The sequence below is a fragment of the Cavia porcellus genome, unplaced genomic scaffold (assembly GCF_034190915.1).
Source record: "Cavia porcellus strain 051 isolate PalLab524CR breed Dunkin Hartley unplaced genomic scaffold, mCavPor4.1 scaffold_50, whole genome shotgun sequence".
In the NCBI taxonomy this organism is placed as follows: domain Eukaryota; kingdom Metazoa; phylum Chordata; class Mammalia; order Rodentia; family Caviidae; genus Cavia; species Cavia porcellus.
The window spans coordinates 3,377,249-3,404,341 of record NW_026947533.1 but is presented as its reverse complement, the minus strand read 5'-3'; the positions used below and the strand labels follow the sequence as shown (position 1 = coordinate 3,404,341).

The 27,093-nt window shown below is 37.2% G+C and overlaps 1 protein-coding gene across 13 annotated transcripts in view; it reads left to right on the top strand.

Moving 5' to 3' along the window:
- The first annotated feature begins 328 nt into the window (after positions 1-328).
- The window catches only part of LOC134475058 (zinc finger protein 709-like), a 71,968-nt gene continuing 45,203 nt past the window's right edge, over positions 329-27,093 (top strand). For 8 of the 13 annotated variants that reach the window (XM_063244435.1, XM_063244434.1, XM_063244433.1 and 5 more), the window contains exon 1: positions 489-16,966. Coding sequence is in view for 4 of the 13 variants with exons in the window: in XM_063244439.1 (XP_063100509.1) it covers positions 16,964-16,966 (3 nt within the window). In the remaining 9 variants the exon portion in view is untranslated. Of the gene's footprint in view, positions 429-488; positions 16,967-27,093 lie in introns of those variants that run through there. The other 5 variants (XM_063244439.1, XM_063244438.1, XM_063244437.1 and 2 more) reach the window with 2 other exon arrangements.

The window sequence follows — 27,093 nt, the reverse complement described above, 5'->3', positions numbered from 1 at the left end:
TAAATTTGAAGACATCAGTCTTCATTCAGCTGTTTTGTTTGGTTGTATTTGTTTAGTTTAGTTTTGTTTTATTGAGACAAGCTTTCTATATGTATATCAGCTGGATTTGAACACTCTATGGAGGCTAGAATTGCCCTGAACTCACTGAAACCATCCTGCCTCAGCATTTTGAGTGCTGGAATTATAGATATATATCACCACACTTTGCTTTTGATTCAGATTTGTAGGAGAGAATTTAAGATATCCCAAACCTGGTGTCTCAACCTTCCTGTGAGAAATATATGTATGATCGATCCTTTAGGAGGTGGTGACCTTTGAGGATGTGGTTGTGAACTTCAGCAATGAGGAGTGGACTTTGCTGAGTCCATCCCAAAAGAATCTCTACAGATATGTGATGGGCGAAACCTTTAGGAACATGACTGCAATAGGTAAGGACAAAATACTTTTGTCATTGATGCTGTCAGAATATTCTATGTCGCTCATCAGTTCTGTTTCATTAAAAACAATGTGAAAATATTTTTAAAAATAGCTCAGACCTGGACACATTAAATCATAACTCTAAACAAAATCTATTGATTTGTGTATATTATTCTAATGAGTGCTGGTATTTGTATGTCTACAATTCAGGAGGACTTGGGGATATCCAGGAAGCTGAAAAAGAATGCAAAATTTACTGGAGATACTTAAGGTAATTTGCACTCATAAGAAGAAGGAATGTTCCTGAGTAATTAGTGAGTCAGCAGAAAAATGCCGCCAAAGAAATGAGGCAATATTCAATTTATGTCAGTAATATTCTCTGAAGACGTATAAGCTAGGGTATGTATAATGAGTGGATTAAATCAAGAAAATGTATGACATTGCATATAGATGTTTATGAAAGGCATACACTTTGAGTTATGACATTCTCTCTTCAGTTTTTCTACCCATATATACATGTGAATACAACACATTCATCATCTAAAAATTGCTAAGATTGCAATAGAATTTGAAATAAAATGGAGTTCTTGTGTTTCCAAGCCATGCTCTAAAGAATCAGCCGTTCTGACTAAAATTCTTAGAAGGCTAGTGGAATGTTAAGTGCACTCATTCTGAATATCAGTGTGCAGTTGTCTCTAGAAATTGATCTCCTCATACTTGTTCTGGATATATTTTAAAAATTCAAAATGCACTTAAAGTACTGATACATGCTTGCTCATATACAAAGCAGATCAAGTTATAATAGATCAGGCCTTGAAGAAGCTTAGCTATCTATCACTGGATTTGTGGAGAAGGAAAATATTAATAGACTCTCTGTGATTGTGCATACCTGTAAATGCAGCACACAAGCAATCAGATTTTGCAGAATGGCAAATTCAAGTTCAAACTTCACAGCTTAATGATCAGTGAAAATGTCTTAAAACAGATTTAAAAAGGTATAGATTTTATGCTAATAGCTGTCGTTCATTCCCAGCATGGAAAAGAAAAAAATGTGTTATATAATGTCAAAAAATAAATAATATAATGTCATTTTTCATAAGAAATAGGTGGTTTTTTGTCCCATCAATTTGGTGAAATAGCTCAGCTATAAAACCTAAAAGTTCACAGGGTTTCTTTTAGATGAGAAACCAAAATATAAATTGTGGGATGAAATGAAAGAGTTAATAGAGAAAAGTAAGACTGACCATATGGAAAAGGGAACTACAGGTTAAGGACAGAAGGGAGATTGTGATGGGCAAACATATCAGAATGATCTGTATGTGATACACATATGTACCCATGCCCAAAGTCAAGATAAGGATTCTGCATTTCAAAAGGTATCAAATTTTAAGATTTCCAAATGTGTAGCATTCTTTTGGGAATGGTTGTTTTCAACATGTCTTACAAGGCCATTCTGTTATTTCATGGTCAGAATTTCTTAGCAGGCATTAAAAACAAAACTTGACATTAATGCAGTCATTAAACTGAGACCCATTTCACTGTGAATGTTTCTTATTTTTTTATTTAATGTAAGGAAAAACTAAAAAAAAAACAAAATAAGTAGAAATGATACCACTTTCAAAGTGAAAATAAACAGTAAGAAATCTAAAGACAATGATTACATATGCTGCTCAGAGAAATAATGAAATACAAAAGTGAAGCATATGAAGTGGGGATTCAAACAGCGAGTCTGCAAAAAATTTTGTTCAAATCTCCAATAAAAACTTAGTAATATGGTTATCAATCTGATATGTGATTGTTTTTGACAGAAATGACAAGCTAGGGCAATCCTATGGACATACATCTTGGAATCAGTGTAAAGAAGTATTCCTTTGTACTGCAGAAGGTAATGTGAATGTGAAAGAAGCAGAAACACACCACAATGTTCAGATCCATGAAAAATATAGCAGTGAGGAGAAATCCTATGTATGTCAGCAATGTGGAAAAGGGTTCACCAAATCTGGACATTGTAAGCAACATGAAATAATTCACACTGGAGTGAAACCATATGTATGTAAGAAATGTGGGAAAGCTTTTAACACACGGGCAAAATATAAAATACATGAAAGAATTCACACTGCAGAGAAACCCTATGTATGTAAGCAATGTGGGAAAGGTTTTACCCAACATGGAGCTTGTGAGCAACATGAAAGAATTCACACTGGAGAGAAACCATATGTATGTGAGCAATGTGGGAAAGCTTTTAAAACACAGGCATGTTGCAAGGTTCATGTAAGAATGCACACTGGAGTGAGACCATATGTATGTAAGCAATGTGGGAAAGGTTTTGCCCAGTATGGAAATTGTAAGCAACATGAAATAATTCACACTGGAGAGAAACCGTATGTATGTAAGCAATGTGGGAAAGCTTTTAACACACGGGGATATTTTAAGAAGCATGAAAGAATTCATACTGGAGAGAAACCCTATGTATGTAAGCAATGTGGGAAAGGTTTTAACATATACAGACAGTATAAGGAACATGAAAGAATTCACACTGGTGAGAAACCATATGTATGTAAGCAATGTGGGAAAGCTTTTACCCGACATAGACATTGTAAGCGACATGAAAGAATCCACACTGGAGAGAAACCCTATATATGTAAGCAATGTGAGAAAGCTTTTAACACACAGGCAGATTGTAAAAGACATGAAAGAATTCACACTGGAGAGAAACCCTATGTATGTAAGCAATGTGGGAAAGCTTTTACCACACATAGATATTGTAAGGAACATGAAAGAATTCACACTGGAGAGAAACCCTATGTATGTAAGCAATGTGGGAAAGCTTTTAACACACATCGACAGTGTAAGGAACATGAAAGAATTCACACTGACCAGAAACCATATGTATGTAAGAAATGTGGGAAAGCTTTTACCCTATATAGACATTGTAAGCAACATGAAAGAGTTCACACTGGAGAGAAACCCTATATATGTAAAGCCTATATATGAAAGCTTTTACCCAACGTGGACATTGTAAGCAACATGAAAGTTCACACTCAAGTTAAAACCAGTGTATATAAGCATCATGAGAATTTTTTCAGCACAAGTACATATTGCATAATGCATGAAAAGCTTCACACTCGGCATAAATCTTATATATGTACTGAATTTGGGAAAGGTTTCAGCAGAAATGCTCATTGTCCAATAAATGAAATATTTACACTGTTGAGAAACCCTGTTTATGTGAAGAATGTGGGAAAGCTTTCACCACACATGGATTTTGTAAAATACATCAATGACTCCACACTGGTGAGAAACCCTATGCATATAACAATGTGGCAAAGCTTTTAACACATACAGTCATTGGAAAACACATGAAACAATTCACATTGGGATGGCTACATAAGCAAGTGGAGACATTTTCAGCAGCCAGATTGTAAGTGAAATACATGAAGAAAATCACACAAGAGATAAATCCTATATGTTATGTGAATACTCAGCACACCTGATCACTGTTACATATCTGAAAGAGCTCACTGGATCCTATGTGTATTAACAGTGTGAGAAATACGGCAATCCATGTTTATTGTTAAATACATAGAAGAAGCAGCACTCTTCAGACAGTTTAGATCTAAGTTTACTTTAAAAGTTCCAAGAAGACCTGAAGAAATAATCAATACAGTAGTTTGATGTCAATATTTCTTCACAAATTTTCCAGAAACAACAAATCTGAAGTGGAGCTCTACTCAAGTACACATTTTGTATGGTTTTCAGTTAATCACTTATACCTCTTTATTTTTTAATGTGTCTTTGTGCTTCAACATGGCATCTTGTAATTAAACATGGTAAATGAAATAGGCTTTTCACTTTCAAGTATGGATAGTGTCTATGTACTTAATATTTTGTCTTTAAAACTTAATTTTATATTTTTGGTGAATTATTTTTATTAAAAAAACCCAAAAATGTATAGAAATAATACAGAATTTCTGAAAAATAAACAATAAGAAGTCACTAGTTGATTTGTTACATATTGTCATCTTAGAAGTAATTGTTCAAGTTACAAAATTAAGCATAGAATGTGATACTCAAATAATGACACTGCGAACATTTTACCTCAGTGATCCAACAAAAACTTATTAATATGCTTATATGTTGTACAAACTTGTTTTTTATCTTAAAGATCGTAAGATTAAACATGACAAAACAAAACAGAACAGTTCATAAGGAAACAAGTTAAGGAAACACAGGTTTCAAAGCAAGTCCACTGAGATGTTCATTGTCTATCTTACTGTCGCTAGTTTTTTTCCAAATAGTTGTTCCCATCTTCACAAGCATTGAATATATACTTAACATTATAGAACTAATCAAATAATTACAGGATGATGCAGGCTTTTTTGATCTTCAAGACTGATTTTGGGGAAGTTGATGATTACCATAATGTGTCTCATTCTCTTCGTATTAGATGTCTTTATTTTAATGTATGCTGAAACTGAACATAAGAGACTAAACTAATATACTCTGAACAGTGAATAATAGTATCCTGAGAAGGAGAAAGGTGAGGAATTGCCTAAAAAAAGAAGGCAGAGGACATTGTTAAAAGTGTATCAGGATTTAAAAGCTATAGTAGTTCTGTTGCTCTGTTTATTTTGATTATATTTTGTTCTGGTCTGTGTACTCATAATAGATTTGAGGGCACAAAGATGTAACCCAAAAATAGCAGGTTAAACCATGATGGTAACTGTCCTTAATTTCCTATTAACTGAAACTGAAACCCTGTATTACTTACATTGTCTTACTATGACTGATCTTATTGGAAGCTGGTTTGTTTGAATGTTATTTGGCCTTGACTGATTTTATTCACATTTTTTATGCTTGCTGGCATCAAGTCCAAGAGTGGAGAGGCCACTTCTCTGAAGATGATAAGATGTGAAAGATATATATTGGCTGGCTGGGGATTTAGCTCAGTGGCTTAAGTTCCTGCCTGGCAAGTGTAAAGTAATCCGTTTGATCCCCAGTACCAAAAAATAAATAAAAGATATAAATTCCAGTTTAATTTTTTTAAAGAGAAAAAAAGAACATAAGAAACAAAGCAGTAAAGGGTACAAATCATGCACAATTTCAAGAAAAAAATACAGTAAGAAATCACTAGTTAATAGGTTACATATTGTCTTCTTAGAAACAATTGTTCAAATTATAAAATTAAAGCATATAAAGTAAACATTCCTACAGTGTGATTGCAGAGAGTTCCGTTCAGTGATCCAACAAAGCTCAGTAATATGTTTTTCTCCCTACACACTTAAACAGGCACTTATATCTCTTAGACCACCTTCCTTTCCTGTCTTCTTCACAATAACAATTACACTTTTGAGGTTTTTTTACTCCCATATTTCTTATTACTTTTTTTGAAGAGAATAAAACCTCAAGTGAGTTAACAAAACAGAGTTGGTTAGAACATAATGATGGGCATAGTACTTGATGCAAAAATAGAATATCAGCTGATCAAAAATGTTTACCATTGTGCCTTTTGCTATTTTTAAAAAGAATTGCTATATCATCAGGTATAATAGAATTGATCAAAACAGTACAGAACAAGACCAATAAAATCTACACTGAAGACCTCATAGGATTTCAAAAGAGGATAATAGTCAAGCCATAATGGGCATCATAGTAAATCTTATTGCCTACAACGTGGTTGCCTATACCCTCAAACGTGATACTATCAAACAAAATAGAATATAGTAAAATCAGGCAGAACAAGACGGGGAGAGCAATACTGGGGTTAAAAATCAGGTTAGTAGGAAAACAAAACAGTTTCTATAATATATCCCTCAATTTTTTAATTTAGTTTTCCTTTAAAAAAATAGAATTTTTTTTAAAAAAAGGGTGGAGATCGAGATAGAAGAGACATTGTACTAGAACAACACAGGTCAGAACAGAACAATTAAAGCATTTTGTTTTACCACCAGATAATCTAACATAATAGTAGTCACCATAGTGCCTCTTTCCTTGAATTGTTTGAGTATAACTTCGTATACTATAGAATCAATCATATCAAGACAGTGTGAAGCCATTCAAGAGAATGAAAAACTTACAGCGTATTTAGAGCCAATTAACAAAATGAACAAAGTGAAGAAGACAAATAGACAACTGATGACAGAAAAATAGAACAACAGAAATGAGACAGAGAAGGTTCGATATAATTTCTAATGCAGATGTCCTATATACACTAAATTAAGGAAAAAAAGAGAGAATCACAGGCAGAGTGGATCAAGAAATAGGGCCAACTGAGATGCTCTTTATAGGAAGTATAATTGACCTGAAGAAGGGTATTTCGACCAAAATTGAATATGAGAACATAGAACTCGATGTGATAGGGAATGAGAGAGTAATAGGGGCAACTGGACCAGTATTTATGGGTAGGTTGGAAAGAAAGGCTTTAATAAGTAAAGAAATATAACTAGAGATCAAGTCCTGGAGTGAGAAAGTTCAGAAACACTTAGATAAATTGCAGGTTGCCCACACAATATAAAACCAAGGGTGTTGGGGAGACCCAAAAATACACAGTACATCCTGGGGGAGTGAAGGGGAAGAATAGACTTTAAAAAGACAGAAGAAGATATTGCTATAAGTGTATCAGGAATTAAAACCCGTATTACTTGTACCACTCTGTTTAGATAGAACTTATTCCATCCCAGTTTTTATACAAGCACTAAATCTGAGGGCACAGACAGCTATCCCAAAAATATCAGGATATACCACATTAATCATCTTCAATTTCCTGTTAACTTAAACCAGATTCCTCTATAACTTATACTGTTATATCATTGCTGAATTTATTTAAATCTGATTTGTTTGATTGCTTCTTGTTATTGACTATTTATTCAAAACCGTTAGGTTGATAGTATCGTCAGAGTGTAGACAATTATACTGAAAATAGAAATGACTCTCTATATTACCCATTCTGACTTGATTAATATCTGTTTTAGTAGCTCTACACTATCTACAAAGTTCTATTTCTGTTAATACTGTTATGCAGTGATATATTCAATTATACTTTATCCGATGATATAGCCATTTTTATTGATGATAACAAGAGACAACACAGTAACCATGGTAGAACTCCCTGTACAGCAGTTTTATATGTCTTTTTAGTTTTATGTATCTCTAGGATTATGTTTTGCTCTGTCCTGCTTTGTTCTGGTTCTCCCTCTAATATAGAAAGAATAGTAACACATGTTAAGATGCATGCTTCCATAAAACCTATCAATAATTTAGAAGAACTGATTTTATGATACATGATGAAATGAACAAATACTTTGAAGGAGAAAAAAGGGGGCTACAGTACCCAGGGCTGGTTCCATCGTGTCATGATGTGAAATCAAGCAATACTATTAATCTTCAACTAGAGTGATTTTAATCTTCTTTGCTTTGTTTAAACTCAACATAAATGAAGATATGGATAAATACATACATGATTAAGTGTATAGGATTGACTGCCATATTACTTAGTTTTTATTAGATAGTTGAACAGAACTACTTGAAGTCTCCCTGTTTGAATTCCCATTTATATGGTCCACTTTTGTATCTTGAACAATTATTTGAAAGAGGACAATAAAACACACAAAGTAGTGACTTATTACTGTTTATTCTTTAATTTGAATGTATGTATTATTTATGCCTGCTTTCTGTTTTGTTTTGTCTTTCTTTAAATAAAAATAAATTTAAAAATATAAATAAATAAAGTCCCTTAGCAGTTAGATTGGTGGACCAAGCTCTGATTGATAAATAAGAAAGCAGCTGTCTGCTAACATTTTTAACCAGTTTTTATCCATTGATTAGAGACCTCAATGATCTCCAGATCACTATAGGAGACACCTCAAATAAATTTATGAAATTTATTCCTAAATGTTCACATTGGTCATTATCAAATGAAGTAATACATATTTTTGGTTTGATGATGCCTGTATAAAGGTTTCACATGGTTATGACAGTTGATTTTAATCAACTATATGATGTATTGCATATATTCATAATTCTGGATGCGTAAGACTCCATGATTGTAAAATTGGGATTACTTATGGTAACAGATTTTTGTCTCATGTGCACACCTTTGCTGCTCACAAAGACTTGTGAGATTCACATTGAACTAAAGATCAATAAGTTTTTCAATAATATACAACAAACTTCTTTTGTATTAGATAAGGGTGATTGACTAAAAGGGATAATTTATGTCAAACAAGAATTTAGATTATTACAAGAATTTCGAGATTGTCATGATGCAATACTATGTACGCTTCTGATTCCTGATATATTATGTAAAATATGCAACTGTTAATACTGTAGGTATTCAAATGCTAAAATGTCCATGGATTGAAGACAATAGGATTCATTTAATGTTCTAAGATGTTTCATGTTTAGATAAAATAGTAATATTACACTTACTGCCTCTAATATACTGTATTGTTATGAAAAACTTTTTTTGGATGTTTGACAGCTAAGGTTTGGAAGCCAAAACTTAGAGAAACAGATGAGCTAAATGGATAGCCAATATTTTGGCCCCAGCCCTTCAAGGGTGGTGGAGACCCAGGATATAAAATAATCTCTGATTGCAGCATCCTAAGATATTCAGTGAGCCCCTAGTTGTCTCATCAAGGATATGATGAAACCACAGAGGAAAGTCACCTTCAATGCAAGGTGTGCCTAAGAAGAGTCACAGGAGAAAAATCTCCCAAGCTTTCACAGAGAGCAACGTGGTGAAGCAATGATTGTGACTCTTCTAAGTGGCAGACACTGACAGAAGAGCCATGAGGTGTTATGCATGGTTCTAAGATAACTCCTGAGAAGACCTAAGTGACCTTGAAGGAAGGTCTTTTGGCAACTCTTGGAGGTGGACTAAATGTCTTTTGCATAATGGATGTATATGAGTCGTGGGGGCCAGGGGTGGAATGTCATGGTTTATGCCTGTGTCCCCCAGGCCTCATGAGTTTGCATTGTGCATTTATGATGGTTCGTTGTCTAGTGTTCGGATTGATGGTGTCAGTCCTAAACCCACATTGGGTGGAGCCAGGATGTAATTCAATGGCAGGAAGAAGGTGTATCTTGCTTTTTGCTGGTTCCTGTGTGCTTTTTGCAGCTTCCATGAACTGTGGCCCAGCCATACCTGCCTGCCTTGGAGCCAACGGAGTGTGAACTGAAACCTGCAAAAACTGTAAGAAATAAATCTTTCCTTTCTGAAATTGGGCTTCAGGTATTTTGTCTCAGCAACAAGTAAAAAGTAATTAAGACAGAATTTGGTACCTAGGATTGGGGTCTTTTGCTGTGACTATTCTTGACCATGTTTTTCGAGAGGCTTTGGAAATGGCTTGTGGGCAGAGTTTGGAAAGGTTTGGACATGTCACCTGGATGCGTAGAGCTGGAGCAGCTTAGGCTGTTCTGTAGAGGGGATTCTGGTCAGACCTCAGGAGACCAGAAGGCTGATAGAAGGCTTGATGATAAAAACCAGGCTTGGGAGTTTTCTGTTGGGAAGAAGGACTGCATTGGTTGTTGGACTCGACAATGTGTGTGTTATGGCTTGGCAGAAGGTTTGTCTGCATTTTGCTACTGCCCAGAGACTTTGCTGAGACTGAGACAAAGGGCAATGGACTGATTAATCTTGGTAAAGAAACTAAAAAGCAATCAAACCTTGAGGCTGTGGCATGGCTATTGTTGGGGGCTTTTAGCCAGATTTATGTTGCATTTCTAAAGCAAAGAGATCAGCAGGATAGTGTACAATGCTGTGAGTTTGGCCAGAAGGAAAATTCCAGGAAGACTGTGGATTGCAAAGACAGAGTTGAGATTTTGATTCCTGAGGAGAAACAGAGAGATAAGAAAGATGGCCCACGGCATCATAGGAAGGGGGTCCCCACCCTGTGCAGCCTCACTGCAAAAGTGAAAGAATTTGCTCAGAGGGAAAAGCTGCAGAGTGCCATGTTGTAGAATGTCAACAGAAGCCACTTGAGGTTCCAGAATGATGGCCCCTTTGAGAAGCTTTTCCTCACAATCATGTGAACAGAGCACTGCAATCCAGGCAACTAACCCCTATAGCCAATAGGCAGAAAAGTATAGGTACTGCTCCAGTCAGCAGCAAACCTTGGTGGCATCCACAAGGTGCTGATTTTAGGTGCAAGGAAAATGCACAAATTCTGAGGCAAGATGGCATCCACCTCAATTGCAAAGTGCCTGGGAGGCCAAAAGGTGTGCCCCTGAGAGGGCAATTTGTGAAGACGTAAGGGTGAAACCAAAGGTGCGGTGGAGACTGCAGATGTTTGGAAAAGGCAAGAATGTGTTTGATTCAAGGGAAGCTGCAAAAAGAGAGCAGAGAAGATTTAAGAGAAAAGCTGCTGGAGTTAAAATTGCTGGAAATGCCACGGGGGTGGAATTACCCAAGCCTTTTGGAGTTTGGAACCAGATTGCTTCTGATGCTGAACATGGAATTCTAGGACTTAATGTTCACCCTGCTGGACTTCTTTTGTTTCCAGTACTTTATATTCCCATTCTTGTAACTTTTGGAATGGTAATGTTTACCTTGTGCCTTTGCATTTGGGAAATGTTTAACCTTGTTTGATTTGTACAGGGGTTATGGTTAAGAGTTTGCCTTAGATCTTGGAGGAGACTTGGTAATTGGACTGTTCAGGAATACCGAAACATAGGACATTGGCAACTCTTGGAAGTGGACTAAATGCCTTTTGTATAATGGATATACATGAGTCCTGGGGGCCAGGGGTGGAATGTCATGGTTTATGCCTGTGTGCCCCAGGCTTCATGAGTTTGCATTATGCATTTGTGATGGTTCATGGTGTAGTACGTGGATTGATGGTGTTAGTGCTACACCCACATAGGGGTGGAGCCAGGATGTAATATAATGGCAGGAAAAATGTGTGTCTTGGTTTTTGCTGGTTCCTGCTTGCTGTTTGCTGCTGCCATGAAATGTGGCCCAGCCATGTACACCTGCCTTGGAACCAACTGAGTGTGGACTGAAACCTCCAAAAAATGAAGAAATAAACCTTTCCTTTCTCAACTTGGGCTTCACGTATTTTGTCTCAGAAACAAGTAAAAAATAACTAAGACAGTAGTTAATGCAGGTCTCATGTTAGCTTGGCCTTGGACATCCTGAAGAAGAGTCTGGCCTCTGAAGGTATAGTGCAATGTAAAAGCTTGACTGAGGGGGGAGCTAGGATTGCTAACATCCTCTGACAATTGCTGGCTATTCTGGTAAATAAGTGCTGTTATGAACTGATGGACTATGAAGAGTTTAAATTGGAGTTCTCCTCAATGCTTCCCCACCTTAAGCTGGCCACGCATCCTGGGAGTCAACAAAACAAAATAAGAGAGAGTTGTTGGAAAGGGTTGAAGATGAATACATGTGCAGGGCCGTGGTGTGGCCTGGGCATGATTGAATTGAGAATGAGGAGACACCGCAAGGAACAAATAGGCCACAGCTGAGGCCACCTAGACTTCCTGAATAATTTTTCTTAATTAGAATCATCTGTTGCTCTGTGGGTTCCTTGAACCTCTCCCAGGGGCCTGCTCAGCTTTTTACCATTGTCCACTCACTTCCTTGCTTGTTCTGATTAAATATGGGCTGCCTAGTGACAGGTGGCTGGCTGCTTAGCAGAGTTATGAGTTCTGAAGATTTCACTCTTCCTGTTGCCCTCATGACAATGCCACTTTTCTCATTCTTTTGGTCCTTTGCTGTGTACTTTTTTGGGGGCTAGGTATTTAGGCATAGGCTCGAATAAAAACTTACCTTCCAGCTGTAAGTTTCCTGAAAATTTTGTTGCATGTAAATTTTCTTTACCTGTAGATGGAAGTGTTATTATCAACAAATATATTGCTAACTTATCAACATATGCTACCTTTTTTAACATATCGAGGCGTATTATAGTGATTTCTCAGAAGGCATGATTATACACCTCTTTACATCATTGTGAGTATTCTGCATAACTTTTCTAAGTCAGTACTTATAAGTGAAATTGGTAGATAATTACGGAGGCCTCCATCAACTTGCTAAGTACTATGTAACATGAGTCTCGGTGTTTCTAGCAGTTCATTTGTTTTTAACCAAGAATTCCTGACCAGATGCCAGTTATGCCTGCTTGGCACAGAATGGATTGTACAGGAAATTAAGTGGTTTTGATCTTCAAAGAATTGCTGGAGTCAAACTGAAACAGGTAAATGCTAAAAAACTGTTAGGGTTTACATAGATTAAAAACTCATTTACATAATTAGTTGAAGAATGAGTTGATGCATTTGGAAGATTATTCAGAACATACAGCTAGCTGAATTGTATTAGATATTTATTTCTTTACTTTTATACAGGTACAAAATACCTGACTTATAGAATTTAATATAAATATATTCTTTATCTCATGGTTTCCATGAGGGTTGTTTGATTTTGACTGTTTCCAAAGCATAAATATCTTGGAAAAAAGTGAAAAGGAAAAAGTAAGTTTTTTATTACATGAAGGAGCCAGAGAACAGTTTCAGAACCTGAAAGAAGGATCCAGAGACCAGATTTCGTTCATGGGTTCTAACACACATGGCTGCAGTTTATACATATAGAAGCAATCATAGTAATCTCCTACACATTTCTGAAGCCCAAAGGTGTTAACAAATGGATCACCAGGCTTTAGGGAATATATGACTTCTAGGAGTATTAAAATCCTGAAGAGTGTTATACTGAGATGCTAAAAATTAAAATAATTGATTAAAAGATAATTAACAAAAATAGTTACTTAAAAAGATAGTTATTAGTAATATTATCATTCTACTGAGCTCATTGCCCTAGTAATCAAGCACCAACCACATAGGTATAAATTAACTGACCACGTCATTCTGCTGTTCTGTAATGCGTCATCCCCCGCCACCTTAGTGACCTGTGTGCTATGTCAAATTTTGTTCCCCTTGTAAGAGACAAATGATGCTGTGCCAATCACTGTTCCCTTTATGAGAGACAAATGTTCCTGGAATTGGCAGACCAAGGGCTATGAATTGGCCAACCACCCACTGCGAAATGCCTCTGTCCTCAAGCAAAGGGGAACAAAGGCCCACCTTATTTCTGTTTCTCATCACAATGTACTTACTGATCAATGAGCTAATCATAAATGAACTATAAAAATCAGTCAAAACTCTAACTCAGTTGCACAGCTTTGCAAATTCCATTTGCACTGTGTCGCTGGGCACACAGTGCAAATAAAAGTGCTTCTTTTAAAAAAGATGTCTTGTCCCATTCGTCATCTTGGGGTCTTGCCCCGTTTTTTCATCATGGGGCCATGTTTTTTTTTTTTTTAAAGTAGAGTACAAAAATTGCTGAGTGCCAATTAGTGACAAGGGAACTATATGGCAAGGGGAACTTTGAGTGTCAAGTCCTTGGGTGTCCCTGCCTCACCAGAAGGAAATGTTTAATTGGATTAGGTTCCATTTCAGCAATAATTGTCACCCCCATGCTTGGCAATATGATCACTTTCAGAATTCAGCATTTTTTTGAGCCTGAATAAGTAGCAAGCTTGTCTTGGATTACTGATGCTTGCTTTTATTTCATCCTTACACTGTTGCAGACCATTACTATCATTTAAATGTAATGTCTTCACTATACATGGTAACTGTGCTCCTTTAGTGTTAACATACTGGCTTTCTTGGTGGAAAATTAATAGAAATGAGTGAAAATCATGAAAATGAAGTCTGATACCTCTAACAGAAACTTCCAACTCTGTGTTCTGTTGTGTCCTGCCCTGGCCTTTTCTCAGAATATTTTCTGACATCAGTGGACTTTTATTCCTGGAGGATTGAACGTGAATCCTGAAAACATTTGCAGCCCATTATGCAAAGAGTCCACTGATCCTTGAAAGAAAGCAGGGTAGCCATGAAATGGCAGGGATAAATAAAAAATTAGAGAAGACCTAACACCATCACTTCTCAAAATTTAATGAAATCAAATGGGAAATTGTACTTCTCAGTTCATTCCTGGAAGCAAGCATTACCCTGATACCAAAACCAGAGAACAATCCAAATAAGAAAGACAATTACAGACCATTCTGCCTAGTGAACCTTGAAGCAAAAATCCCCAATAAGATACTGGCAAACAGACTGCAGAATATCATCAAGAAGGTTTTACATCACGATCAACTGGAATTATTCCGTGGTACTCAGGGGTGGTTCAACTTACATAAATCCATACATATAATACACCGTATTGACAAATCCAAAAGCAAAACTCATTTGATCACTTCAATAGATGCAGAAAAAGATTTTGACAAAGTGCATCACCTATTCATAATAAAAAACCTACAAAAATTGGGGAGATGATCTTTATCTCAATCTGATAAAAGCCTTTTATTACAAACCAACAGTCATCCTCATACTAAGTGGACAAACACTGAAAGCTTTCACTCTAAAATCAGGAACAAAACAAGTGGAGACAACTGTCTCCACTCTTATTCAATATAGTCCTGGAAACTAGCTGGAGCAATTAGACAAGAGAAAGAAATAAAAGGAATAAAGATAGGAAAGGAAAAGCTTAAAATGTCATTATTTGCAGAAGCCATGATACTCTACGTAGAAGACCCTAAAAATTCCACCAAAAGACTTCTAGTTTAAGAAGCAAATTCAGTAATATAGCTGGTTACAAAGGCAACACTCAACAATCAATAGACTTCATAAACAAGAATAAAAAACCCATGGAAAGAGAAATCAAGGAAACAATAACTTTTACAATAGCATCCAACGAAATGAAATACTTAGGAATCAATCTAATAAAGGATGTAAATGATCTCTACATTGTAAACTACAGTACTCTCAAAATGGAGATTGAAGAAGATATTTGAAAATGAAGAGCTATCCCATAGTCTTGGGTAGGGAAATTCAATATAGTGAAAATGACCATATTTCCAAAGCTATTGTACAGATTTAGTGCAATCCCAATCAAAACCCCATAGCATATCTGAAAGAATTATACAAAATAAATCCTAAAATTCATCTGGAACCAGAAGAGACCTAGAGTAGCAAAGGTGATCCTGGGCAACAAAGGAAAGATAGGGTTCATCAAAATCCCTGACTTGAAATTGTACTATAAAGGTATTGTGATAAAAAAAAAAAGATGTGGTACTGACAAAAAACAAAACAAACAAAAACCAGATGTAAAGATCAAAGGAACAAATTAGAAGATGGGGAAACAATCCCAGACCACTAAACCATCTTATCTTTGACAAAGGTGCCAAACAGAGTCATTGGAAGAAAAGCAGTCTCTTTAATAAATGGTGCTGGAAAAACTGGCTCCATACATTCTGAATATTATCTTTCAATGTGTATTAAGCTAAGATCAGAATAGATCAAAGATCTTATATTAAAACAGAAACATTAAATCTGCTGCAAGATAGAGTAAGTAAAACTCTTGAAGACATTCATGTAAGCAAAGTCTTTATGAAGAAAACTTCGATTTTTGAACAGCAAAAATCGAAGAGAATTAAGTGAGAATCTCACCCTACTGAAAAACTTTTTAACAGCTAGAAATAACTAACAGAGTGAAAAGACAACCCACAACGTGAGAGAAAATGTTTGCCAACTGTTCCTCAGACAAAGTATTACTATTGAGAGCATGAAAAACTAAAAAATTTCAGTCTTCCCAGATTTAAAGACCCAATCCAAAAATGTGCATCTGAGGTGAAATACACAGTTCTCAGATGAAGAAATAGAAACAGCAAATAAATATGTGATATAATGTTCTGCATCACTCGTCATTTAAGAATTGCAAAGTAAATAACACTGATATGTCACCTTGCCCCAGAAAAAATGCCTACTGTCAAGAATTGAAGCAATAACGAATGCTGGAGAGGTTGTGGGGGAAAAAGGAACCCTTCTCCATTGTTGGTGGTAAAGCAACCACTGTGGAAATCAGTGTGGAGATTGCACACAAACTAGGTCTACAGTTCCCACTCAACTCAGCTATTCTCCTTCTGGGTATCTACTCAAAAGAATAAAAATTATCATACCACAGTGATATATGTGCACCCACGTTTATAGCAGCAGTTTGTGGTAGCCAGATCTTGGATGGAATGCAGGACCTCTAGCTTGCCAGGCAGGTGCTTAAGCTAAATCCCTGGACCACTTTTTTTACTTTTTAACTTTCAAATAAAATGGGTTTGGGAGAAAAACCAAGGACTGAGGTAAAGACTTTCAGTGCAAATACCCATCAGACGTGCTGAGGTCAACATTCCAGAAAACAGCCAGCTCCAGAAGCCTCCACCATCTTTCATTGGGGATCCACAGTTACAGGGTGTTTTATTTTCTGCAATTATTCTTGGTGGGGAAGGCAGGCAGGAGAGCAGGAGCCAATCAGTGATGAAGAGGCTGGCTGAAAAACTGTCCAATCAGGCGGGCCAAGGTAGGCGGTGTCTTCCGGTGTCATGGCGTCAATTGCAAGGCCAGGGCACAAAAGGGAACACTAAATGTTTGCTAGACCACTATTTTTTGCTTCTATTCGCTGTGGACTGCTTAGAAAGAACCTGGGAGACCTCCAAACTACGCAATGGTGATGTTATGGGCTGGGAGCAGTGAAATGGGGTGGAATCGGGTTGAGACCAGTTAGAAGTGGTGAGAAGGGGCTGGGGGTTTAGCTCAGCGGCATAAGCGCCTGCCTTGAAAGCAGGCAGACATGAGTTTGATCCCCTGTACCGATAAAAAGGAAAAAGACCAAAATAAATAAATACATAAATAAAATAAATGAAGAAAGAAAGAAAGAAAAAGAAAAGGAAAAAAAATAAAAACAAGTGTTGAGAAGCAGCTGTGCTGTCTAGAGCCTGTGTGCTTAGCCTCAGACCCTGAGGTCCACTAGTGGTAGAGTGAGTCATCCTCTGTCCCTTTTAACTCTCGCTGCCGCCAGGACAGTTCTGGGTCCCTAGAATGCTGTCATCACTGTGATACCACCAGGCCACAATGCCATTTTTGAAATCGCCTGCTGCCCTTGCTCCTCCAATAGTCTGGGCCCAGGACGGGTCATGAGGAGACCCTGATTGCGATGTGTTTTCAAGCTGGGTGCAGCTGTAATAAGCTAGGTCTCTGCTCTCATTCCTGTCAGCAACAGATATGAAAGCCAGAAGTTTATAAATGTCTGTGCTGCAGGACCTGATAGCCACAACTGCTCTCCTTAAACTTATGCATTTATGTATTTTGTGATCGCCTGAATTTATACTATGTTCTCATATTTCCATGCTCATGAAAGGTGGAGGCAAAGGTTCTGAAAATTCAAAGACGTGTAGTGATGTGCCTCAGTGGAGGAAGGCTTCCCAAACACCGGACGAACTGCTGTGTATTATACAGAACAATGTAAAGAATTTCTGAACATACTTTATGTGACACATGTGCTCATAGACGATGTTTGGGAGAACAGCCATAGAGGTTTAAATTTTGAGAAAAATGAAGCAGATATAAAAGTGTCATCAAGGGCAGGGTAAAGTGTGCTTGCTAAGACAAATTCCAGAAAAGGCTGCCTGTTAAATTCTCACTGAAAAATGCCTAAATGTAGTCATTTGCATGAACATATACAAGTGATATCCTTCTGAATGTAAAGGAATGTGGGTGTCATCTCTGAATTAAGAGGTGATTTAATAGCTTGGTTGATCATATACATTTTTGAAATATGGAAATGCTCTGCAGTGGACTTTACTAAGTGGTGTAAAGGAGATGCCATAAATTGAAATTGTGCAGGGATATCAATAGTTTAGTCATGAAGGGTTTTCTGCTTAGGGTGGATCAGATGAGAGTGGAAAGGATGTGGAAGTGACTGTCAGGACGCAGAGTGCCAATAGCAGGACATACAACAGAGAGGGTCTTCCCTGAAAGTCAGGTAGTTCTAGGGTAAGCATGAAGTTAAAGTTGGTTTATGATTTCTTCCTTGAGGTGAAAAACACTAGCTCTGGTAAGAATCAGTATTCTACATCCTTGTCAACACATGAATTCTTTGTTCTTCACTTGAGATCTAATTTTGATTATCTCTAATTATGACCCAGTGTCATGAAGGCAAAATTTGAATTTTTTTGTAACAGGGATAGAACTCATGATCTCAAGCTTGCTAGGTAGGTGTTCATGCTGCTGAGCTAAATACCCCACTCTGAAAGTGTTTTCTGCACACTATGTATGATATTAACATTGTTCCTCAGAAATGTTGAATATTGTGGAATTTTTCTATATTGTATGGATATAATTTTTAAAGCAAACCAAAGGTGTCGTATGCAGTCACTTTTCAAGTTTCACATTGTCTGTGGGGTGTCTGAGTCAGGGTTTCTATATTTCAGACAGCTCTGTAACTTAGGCTCGCCCCAAACTCAAGGAAGTTCTCCTGCATCAGCCTCCCAAGATATATTTCTTATATCTGAATGGAGAGTGATCACTTGGTGACACTGAGCTATAATTTGAAACTTGTACCTGATTTCATTGTTTATACATTTTTAACATACATCAGTTTTCCATGAACATTTGAGTTATTATTTATGTATCATATTTGATGTTATTTATGCTTTGTTCTATGAAACCAAATTTAAATATCAAGATACTGCTTAAGCATATTAAGAGCAAAGGACTCAGTGGCCTAAATGAGATTTGAAGAGATATTACTGTTAGTACATCAAAGTGATTCATGAGATATTTGTCTGCCTCTGTGCTTTATGGATGCTGGTCCTGCAGGCTCTCACTATGAGCTCTGCCTTGGAGGCAGTGCACAGGGACTCTTGCGGTGACTCACCATAAGAATCAGTGCAAGAGAGGGAAAAAAAAGAAAAAAGAAAAGAAAAAGAGCTCTAAGGGGTATAACAGCAAGTGTGTTTAGGGGTGTTAAATAGCTGACTATATCAATGTTTTTGGATCATTGAACACAGCTGTTTGCAGTCTCCCTGTTTGAATGTCCACCTTGTATTCTTTGATACTGTGATTTGAGCAACTATTTTCAAGATGATAATATGTAATCTACTAACAAGTGATTTCTTACTGTTATGTTTTTTTTTTTTTTTTTTGTAGTTCTGTATTAGGTGTACCCTTACACCGCTTTGTTTTGTTTTGTGTTTTTCTCTTTTTCCTCTTTAAAAAAAAAAAAAGAATCAGTGCTCCTGTTTGGCTGGTATGTTAGCTGTGAGTTGCAATATAGCATCAAATTTGCTGTATCAAAAATGTATATATACAAAAATTAATCCCCAAGATGTGGAATAAAAGTTGAAGAAATCACTCTCCATTCAGCTGTTTTGTTTGGTTTTATTTGTGTAGTTTAGTTTTGTTTTATTGAGACAAGTTTTCTCTATGTATATCAGCTAGATTTGAACCATTTATGGAGCACAAAATTGCCCTAACCTCAAAGCAGCATTCCTGTCTGAACCTCTTGAGTGCTGGGATTATAGATCTGTGTGTTTTTACCCTAGAAAATATTGAGGCTTGTAACTTAGCTGTGTTGTAGGTTGGCTTAATAGATGCCATCTTGAGCTTTGCATTTAACTAGTGCCCTGTATTTCACTCAGAAAAATGGAAAATCACTCAGGGTATAAGTCCCAGGAGAAAAGCAAAATGAGCTGTACCAAAAGAAAAAAAAATAACCTGCTCAACAAAAAAAGCAGAATACAGTAGTCATGCAAAAATTATTATAAGATTCTAGCTAAATGATTTCCAACTATCTTTTGGTGATTCTATCTTTTAAAACATCTCTAACTTTCCAGTTCAGAGCCTCTTGTTTAGATCCTGAAATGGGGGTGCGGGTTCTGTATACAAGTGGTGCTGCTGAGAGCAGCTAATGAAATTCCACATTTCTCAATTGGGTTGCTTGGCTTCCTATATTATTGTTCACAAAATCACCTCAAGCTGCAGAAACCTTACTGACACAAGCAAACCTCAGGATTAAATAACAGTGCCCCTGAAATGAAAGAATAGTAGTGAAAAGCAGAAGAGAAAAAAGACAAACACCATGTGCTATAATGCCCACCTCTTTTCTCCAGCAATGAAGAAACTGAAACAGGAGAATGACCATATATTCAAAGACAGCCTAACCTACACAGTGAGTGCAAGGCTTCCCAGAACTCCAAAGTGAGACTATGTCTTTAAATCAAAAACTAAAATGAAAAAAAAAAAAAGCAACCAAGTAGACATAAAAATTATTAAAAACAAACAATAATAGAGCTGAGTGAAATTTGAGTTATGTAAAATGGGAATTATTGAATGATGTTGCAGAGGAAAGAAGTCCATGTAGTGGCATCCAGGAGGGAGGGACTAACACAGACTTAGGAATGGCACCTATTGTGCTACAGGACAACAGTGACCTCCTTCCTCCAAAACATTTGCAGTTCACTAGACTGAGGACTTCTAAAAGCTCATGGAAATGTTAAACTCAGGGCAAACAAGCAGCCTGAAATTCTGGCTTTGGCACAATGCCTTTAGCAGACATTTCATATTTAAATTGAGATAAGAGAAATATAATCCTGCCCTGTTTGATATCAAATGCAGCAAGTTTAATGGCTCACAACATTGAGAAATGAAGTCTTAAACCAAAAGAAGTTCAAAAATTTTCTTAGAAAAAAAGAAAGAAGAATAGCCCTGAATTTTCAGGAGTGGTCTTCGGGTTTTTGGCCCAGACCTATTCTCAGGGGTCATTTATACAGGAAAGTCACAATGTGGGTACAGTGTGGGTCTCAGACTACAATCAACCTATAAGCTTATAGCTGCTTAACTAATAATATTCAACAGGGGAACAAGTCAGCCAGAAAAGGTATTTGGAAAGAGCCAAGGCATTTTGTGGGAACAATAGTCCAGGTGTTCTGGTCATTGAGTATGGTAATTGATGCCCATCTGAACTTCCTGGAGGAGGTGGTGGTAACTGTAGTACATTTCAAACTGTTGTTTTTCTCTTCAGGACCATGTAGACCTGGTCACTTCATCTTCACCTTCAGGCCTGGCTTTCTTCAGCTGTGCCTGTAGCAGTGATTGTTGTATTTAGTTTTTTGCATTATCTATTTGAGGTTCCAGTTCCTCTCTCATTGTATATCAATTTCTCTCTACATTGATATCCTTTGTTAAAATCACAGTTCTATTTGAATGAATAAAGTGAAATATTCATTAATACAGGCCAGGGATTTATCTTAGGAGGCAGAAACACCTGCCTGGAAAGTGCTAGGTTGTAGCTTTGATACCTGGTACCTAAAAAAAAAGTAATTTAAACTGCAAGGAAAGAAAATATTTTCATTTGTGAAAATTAAGATTTACAAAATTTATCACTAAATATGTCAATGGCAAATTAAACATTGTTAATAGTCATATTTAGTATCTAAAGTAGTTGGGTCTGGAGATTGAACTCAAGGATACAAGGAGCTTCCTGGAGAGCACAAGGTCAAGAGTTCAATCCCTCATACAGAAAAAAAAAATCACAATTGTCAACGATGCAGTGCTATAAGCACATTTATTGAAACTGATACTTGGTATTTAATAGGCTCAATGTTTCTTTTGTGACCTATGAAATATCTGCAGATAACATGGGTATTACAGTGAATGATATACTGTCCCTTATAGGATTGCTATTTTCTGAGTTGGTTTTATTTTTTGTTTTCCCACATACTTGAAAGTTGAAAATGTTGGCTGGTGCTAGGTAGAAAAAGTGTGATAATCGTTTTTTCAATTTAATGATATATATCCGTATATTCATTAAGAACATTTTATTTGCTACAGTTAGTCCAAGTCAAATTGATAAACAATTCTTAAATTTACAGGCAGCTGAGTTAGTTAGAAATAGAGGCAACCATACCATGATATAGTGGAATGAAATTCCTGACCTTCCATGTGTGGTATGAGTTTGGGTTCTCTAAAGTGAAAGAATGAATTTTAGGAACAACAGAAATTAAGAGCACAATATACTTCTTGAGAGAAAGAAAGCCACCTGAGAGAGAGAAGGGGTCCTGAGCGGGATGCCAAACACTGTCTTTCTAGGGAACTTTGTAGAGTAAAATCATGTGGTAAGCTGAGTTCAAGGTGGGGAAAAATCGGAACTCACAATGCAGATGGGCATAAGATGGGACAGAGCTATGGTAGCCAATAAGATTATAAGTTCATGTAAAAGTTGATTAAATTGGGAACAAAGGGGAAGGGAGTCACATAGGAAGCAGGCATTCTTAGACAGCAGTGACTTTTCCCTTAGGGTTATGGGAGGGTGACACCTGAGTTCATCAGGATGATAGGAGATATTTAAAATGTCAGTCCTTAGAATAAGCATACTTTTCTTTGAATGGTGACTGCTGACCCCCTCAGAGTGCTAAGGCACTATTTAGAATATCAGTCTTTAGGATATGGATGAATTTGCTTATCATTTGTCTTGAGACTTGGCCCATAGCATGATGTGTCAGTCTTCCCCATAGTTGCATGGTATCTGGTCTCATGCATGGACTCCTTGGAGGACCTAGCCCTGCCTTATGGCAATACTATTTAAATAACTCAGGTGCCTGTAACAGTACTGTTTGGATAATTGATTACAGATGTCTTGTGCTCTGGGTGAATGATCTGGGGATTACAGTGTGCAATGTATATTCAAGTGTCGCCCCCGATTGACATGTTTTGAAATTTAATTTTAGTTGATGTGTTCTTTTTTCATTGAAATAAAATGGATTTGAAAATTAAAAGACCGAGGTAAAGCTCTTCAGTACAAACACTCCTCTGGTCAAGCTGAGTTCACCACTGTAGAAGAATGGCAGCTCCAGAAGTCCCAGCACTACAGTCTATCTTTTGAGATCCTCTCTTGCAAGGAGGGGTTCCTTTCCCTGTTGATTCTTGACTCAGAAGGAGAGCAGTAGAGCAGGAGTCAATCATTGATGAAGGGGCTGGCTATATGAAGTGTCCAATTTTCAGGCCATTGCTGGCTGTGACTTTTGTCTCTTCCAGTGTCTCAGCATGATTTACCTTTTCTGAGTAGGATACTGGTAGCAAAATGCTTGCTGCATCTCATTTAGTACTTTTGATGTCCTGTGGCCTGATTAGCAAAGAACCTGAGAGATCCTGGAGCCATGGAATGGCGAGGTTGTGGATGGGAGGCCAGAGATAGGGTGGATTGGGTGAAACCAGTTACAAGTATTTAGAAGTAATTCCAGTGTCTGGAGCCTCAGGTATTTAGTTAGCTTCAGCTCCTGAGGTCCTCCAGCATTGTCCATGGGTCATTCACTGTCCCTTTTGCCTCTTGCTGTTGGCAAGGGTGATTTGGGGTCCCCAGAACCCTGGCTTCACTATGACAGCAGCAGACTCAAGTATCATCTTTGAAATTCACTGCTGGCCTGGTAACTCCACAATCTTAGGCATTGGAAGGAGCTTGAGAAGACCCTGACTATGATGTTTTTGTAGCTTGTAGAGCAGTAATGAGCTAGGTCTCTGCTCTCTTTCCTCATAGTAGCAGATCTGGAATGTCCAAAGTTTATTAATGACTGTAATGCAGGGCCTCATAGCCACAATGGCTCAACTTAAACTTGGGCTTTTTTGTATTTGTAGCGATCTCCTCAATTTATAGTATGTTCTCATATTTCCATCCTCATGACAGGTAGTGGCAAAGGTCCTGAGAATTCAGAGATGTGTAGTAGTGTGCCTCAGTGGAAAAAGGCTTCCCAAACAACTCATGAACTCCTGTGTATTATACAGATCAGTGCAAAATAATTTCTGAACATACTTAATTATTTAGGTGGCGCCCTTACTCACAGACTAGGTTTGTGAGAACAGCCATAGAGTTTTGAAGTCTGAGAAAAATGAAGCAAATGTGAAAGTGTTATCAAGGACGGGGTAAAAATTTGTGAAGGACAAATTCCTGAAAGGGCTACCTGTTAAATTCTCATCAAAAAATGCTGAAATTTAGGCATTTGCATGGACATATACACGTGATATCCTTCTGAGTGGAAAGGAATAGGTGTGTGATCTCTGAATTAAGAGCTGATTTAGTGGCTTGGTTGTTCATAGACAGTTTAAATATGGAAATGCTCTGCAATGGAATTTACTAAGTGGTGTAAAGGAGAAGCTCTAAACAGAAATTTTGCAGTGATATCAATAGTTACGCATTAAGGGTTTCCTGCAGAGGATGGATCAGAGGAGCGTGGAAAGGAGGTACAAGTGACTGACAGAACGCAGGAAGCCAATAGCAGGACATACAACAGAGAGGGTCTTCACTGAAAATCAGGTAGTTCTTAGAGTAAGTGTGAAGTTAAAGTTGGGTTCTGATTGCTTCCTTGATGTGATCAAAACCAGCTCTGGCAAAAATGGGGAGGTGACATCATCACCCCGTACTGATGAAGGACACATGTGCATCATTCCTGGGGAACTTGTCTCCTAGCTGCTGCTGTCACTTCCTTTCCTCCCATGCCAATCAGACCATGGGCTTTGTGTCCCTGATGAGTAGTTTCCCTTTCCTAGAGGGGATGGTGCTGAGCCTTTTCAGTTGTAATACTCTTTGGTTGGTTTCCTTGAAGCAGTGTTTCCATGCTGGGCTCTCTCTGTGCTGCCACCACCCACTATTATGTGGCTGAAGCAAGGACATGCACCTGTCACCCATCTTGTGATGGCCATTTTTTATGTTTTTGGGTCAGACTTCAAAAGGAAGCTGCCACACTCATTCTTACACAAGCATTTGAGTGGATACCAACATTTATTTCAAAGAAAATGCATCATATTGCTGGTGTATGGATAACTTAGAAATTCTTGCTGTATTTTTGGAAGCAGATATTTAAAGCAGAGTTATGTGGTTCCTTTTTTATTTATATTTGTGTTATTAGGCTATACTATATTGTGCTCTGTTATGTTATGTTGTATGTTAGTGACGATTTTGAAAGTTCTTCAGGGTGTTTTCAATACTTTCTGATTTGGTTTTGTATAACCAACCTAATGAACTTTGAGCATATCAAAAAGTTTGAGGAGTTTTGTTTTGGACAAAATTTAAAGAGGAAAACACTATCAGGGATGTTGTTGCACACCTGTTATTCCAGGACTCTGAAGGCCGAGGCAGAAAGTTTGTGATGAGTTTTCGGTCATCCTGGGCCACAAGGGAAGATCAAGCCCAGACTGAACTGCATAGCAAACCCTGTCTGAAGAAAAAAACAAAGAAGGAAGCGAGCAAAAAAAAATGATAAAAATGAAAAGTCAAAAATAGACTTTCTAGTGAGAAATCTTTGTGAGGTTCTTTTGTGTGTGTACTTTAGTCAGCACACCTAGCATAAGGTTTACCATAATGGAGAAATTGATGTGCTCCGTCTTGCTTTGTTTTTTGTTTTTTGGCCTGTTTTTTTTCACACTTTTTTCTTTTCCTCTTCAAAGAAAAAGTAAAAAAACTGTGGAAGTAATGGAAACTAAAATGCGCGATTGTTAGTGTAAAAAAGAGAGGAAGGAAAGTGATCTCCAGGATACAACTGTAACTTTATTTAGCTGTGTAGGAAAGAGAACCATATTGCTGACTTTGTCTTGGATCATTGAACAGAACTGACTGCAATCTCAGTGTATTAATCTCCACTTTGTATGCTTTAATTTTGTAATCTGGACAGCTGTTTGTAACTTGACAATGTGTGATATATTAACTGGTGAACTCTTACTGTATGTTTTTTTCTCTTGAAATTCTGTGTTGCTTCTAGCCTTTTACTGTCTTGCTTCATTTATTTTTGTCTTTCTCTTCAAATAAAAAAAAACTTACTGGCTGAGCAAGGAATGGTGAAAATGCCTGTAATGCCTGTACTCAAGTGGCTGAGGCAGCAGGGTTCCTGGAGTTCCAGACAAGCCTGCAACATATTCTGAGTTCAGCTCAGGCTCCAATGACACAGCAAGACCCTGAATATAAAATGAAAATGAAAAAATAGGGAAGAAAAGAAAGGAAAGAAGAAACAAAATTCCTAGTGATTTTGTCACTTGGTGTGCATCTGGGCAAGCTGTTTTAGTCTGTGGTCCTTTTCTTCCAGTGTAAAACCCTTTTAACTACTGTTACTTTATAATACCTGGAAACTAGTATTTTGATGCCTCTACTTTTAATGTTCTTTCTATGGCTATAGGAAGACTCTTTGTACTTCCTTGTGAATTTCAATTTTTTTAATGTTTCTAGGAAAATGGCACTGATACTTTGACAGGAATGGCACTGAAACACCTGGTTGCTCTGGGTAGCATGTACATTATAACATGAATTCTTCCCATCACTCATCACAGTATGGCTTTTCTTCTGTTAGTGCTCTTCTACTTATTGCATTCCAAGAAGATGTGAGTTTGCTTCAGTTTCCCTAATCTTTAGTTATTTTTGATTATTTGTGAATTGAATTGTGTTCTTTGTATTTGACGCTACAATTTGTTTGTAGTAGGTAGTAATAAATTGATTAGAGCAATTTGCTCATGTGTCCTGCAATTTAAGTGATTTGTGAATTAGTTCTATAAGGTTGTCAATGTAGTTTAAATTTCTTATATACAATGCTGCACCCTCAGGAGAACTGTAACAACAATTAATTCTTCCTTTCTGATTTGGAAGGCTTTGCTTTCTCTTTCTGGATTAAATTCTATGGCCAGGACTTCGAGTACTGTATGGTGAAAAGAGTTGCAAGCCTTGTCTGCTTTCTGACCCTAGAAGCTAAGCTTGCAGCTTGTCAGCACCTGAGCACCATGTCAAGGATGGAGCTTGTCATGCTGTGCTGAGGTCCATTC